Here is a 2500-nt window from a genome sequence, read left to right as displayed (position 1 = left end):
GGGCCGGCCGGGAGCCAGGGCCCACCCGTGCCCACCGACCCAGGGGCGACCCTGGTCACAGTGGGAGGGCCTGGGTGGACAGGCTCACTTCCCTAGGAAGGTGCCTGGTTGAGCGGTCCCAGGGAAAGACCCTCCCCACAGGGTGGCCGTGCCTTCATGCCCGGGACTGCCCCTGGCAGGTGACTTCCACTCGGCTGTTGGGCGCAGGAATGCCGCGGCCCAGCCTGGCGCAGCTCCATCAGGGACAGGAGCAGCAGAGAGTGGCTTTCCAAAGGCAACACTAACACTCGGAGGGGCGAGAACGGGCCCCCGCTGCCCCCTCCTGACCGTCTGGCTGCAGGAAAGGAGGGGCCACTAGGCCCCTCACGGGGTGCCGGGGCCCCTTCACAGGAGATGGCGACCGCCAGGAAAAAGTTCAGGGCACACAGAGGCAATGTCAGGAGCGGCTGGGGGAGGGCTTCAACGCTGGGGGAGGGCTTCAACGCTGGCGAAGGGCAGACTCAGGGCAGGGCAGGCCCGGCTCACCTCCTGGGAGATCTCCAGGTGCTTCTTGGCAAAGGTCAGGGCCTGGGCCGGGCTCCCCATGGATACGTAGGCGTTCCCCAGGCTCCAGCATGCCCGGCCCTTGCCCACTCTGCCAGGGAGGGAAACTGAGTCCATGTCTGCCCACCAGGCCTGCCAGCCTGCCCACTCAGTCCCACCGTCCTGAGCCCCCAGCCTCCAGGTGGTCAGGGTCCCCACCTTGGGAGGTGGTGAAGGATGGGGAGGGTGGGTGGTCCAGGTGTGGCCTTGACCACCCCCTGGTGGCTGGTGAGGCTCTCACCCTGGTGGCAGCAGTGACTTCATTCCCTTGGCTCAATCGTGTCCGATTCTCGACCCCATGGGCTGTAACCTAACATGCTCCTCCATCCATGTGATTTTCCAGGCAAGAATACTGGAGTAGATTGCCATTTCCTTCTCCAGAGATCTTCCCAACCCAGGGATTGAACCCGGGTCTCCCTCATTGTAGGCAGACGCTTTACCATCTGAGCCACCAGGAAAGTCCTTGTTAATTTTTAAATTGAGGTAAAAGTAATATGACCTCAACCCCCGTAAAGTGCACGATTCCGTGGCTCCACGTACATTCACAACCTACAGCCCTTGCCTCAGACTACCTCCAAGACATCGTCACCCAAAAGTAAAACCACAGCCCCTTGTGAAGCCTCCTGGCAGGGCAGCTTTTCGGAAGACCCTTCCTCTCCTCCAGCCACGAGGGGCTCTGGCCTGTGGACTCTGAGCTTTCTTGCTGTAGCCACTACCCCCCAGACCTGCACGCACGGCTGTGAGCTTAGGGGTCTTGTCAGTCGGTCTGTGTCTCCGCAAAGACTGACGCGCACACAGATGTGGAAAGAGGGAGGCTGGAGGGGGGCGGGTATTGTTCAAGGGGGCAGCGGGCTGCGGACTGGGGCCCAGCCAGCCCAGCACCCAGGGGTCTCCCCACTCCCTCCCGGTGGGCAGTGCGGCTGACCTATGGAAGAAGACTGAGCCCTGGGGGGGTCTCCTGGTGGTCAGAGGCAGAGCGGGGCTCAGACCCAGACCAGTGAGCCGACGGGCTGCTGTGGTCAGCCTGGGGCCCGAGGGGGCAGTCGGAGCCCTCCGTGGGCCTGCGCCGCCTGCGTCCCCGCTGCACACCTGTCAGCCAGCTCCTGGGCGATGAGCAGGTGCCGGAGGTGGTACTCCGCTGCACGCTCGTAGTCCTGAAGCAGCGTGTACGTGTTGCCCAGGCTGTAGCAGGCCTGCGCCTCCACCGCCTGGTCCTTGAGCTGCCGGGACAGCTGCAGCGTCTTCCTGGGGGGTGGGGCAGCAGGGGTCACCCAGGAAGGGAGCAGGATTCAGGATTCCCCTCCGTCGGGGGCCGGGGCATTGCTCGCGCTCCCCAAGCCCCCTTCCAAGGGGTAGACAGAGGTGGGGGACGCGGATCCAGCCCCAGGACCCCACGAGGGCATCTCTCTGCCCCGCTGTGGGGTAACACAGCACTGCCCCCTCAGCCCACGGCCCCGGGGAGGCCGGGCGGGCAGGCCTTGTGGGGGGCGCCTCCCTGGCCTGGTGTCCACGCGCCCTCGCCTGTGCCCTCCCCGGCCCACCCGCTCCCCAGCCGGGCGGTGGCGGCTGCCTACTTGTAGTACTCAGCGGCCACGTCAAAGCGCCCCAGAAAGATGTGCGCATTGCCCAGGTTGCTGTAGGCTCTCCTCTCTGCCGCTTTGTCTCCAAATTCCTTAGCGATGGCCAGGCGCTGAGGATGCAGACGCAAGGCCTGGGGTGGTCACGGGGCAGCCCGGCACCCGCTGCCAGTGGCAGGGGCTGCACACCCGCCCGGCACAGCCAGCCCGACGTCCACGTGCCCAAGGGGCAGCCCAGGAGCCCCGGCACCCAGCCCAGGCAGAGCAAGGAGCTGGGGGCAGCCCCGCCACCCTGCCCAGGAGCCCCGGTACCCAGCCCAGGCGGAGCCAGGGGCTGGGGG

General features: G+C 66.0%; 1 protein-coding gene across 1 annotated transcript in view; it reads right to left on the bottom strand.

Annotated features, from left to right (window-relative positions):
• The window catches only part of LOC104988682 (G-protein-signaling modulator 1-like), a 14995-nt gene that overhangs the window by 7906 nt on the left and 4589 nt on the right, over positions 1–2500 (bottom strand). Inside the window, 3 exon segments of the mRNA XM_010840090.1 lie at positions 484–634; positions 1672–1827; positions 2157–2293. Coding sequence (XP_010838392.1) covers positions 484–634; positions 1672–1827; positions 2157–2293 — 444 coding nt within the window.

This window comes from Bison bison, unplaced genomic scaffold, assembly GCF_000754665.1.
Source record: "Bison bison bison isolate TAMUID 2011002044 unplaced genomic scaffold, Bison_UMD1.0 scf7180017846540, whole genome shotgun sequence".
NCBI classification, from domain to species: Eukaryota; Metazoa; Chordata; class Mammalia; order Artiodactyla; family Bovidae; genus Bison; species Bison bison.
This window is presented reverse-complemented; position numbering and strand designations above follow the sequence as displayed.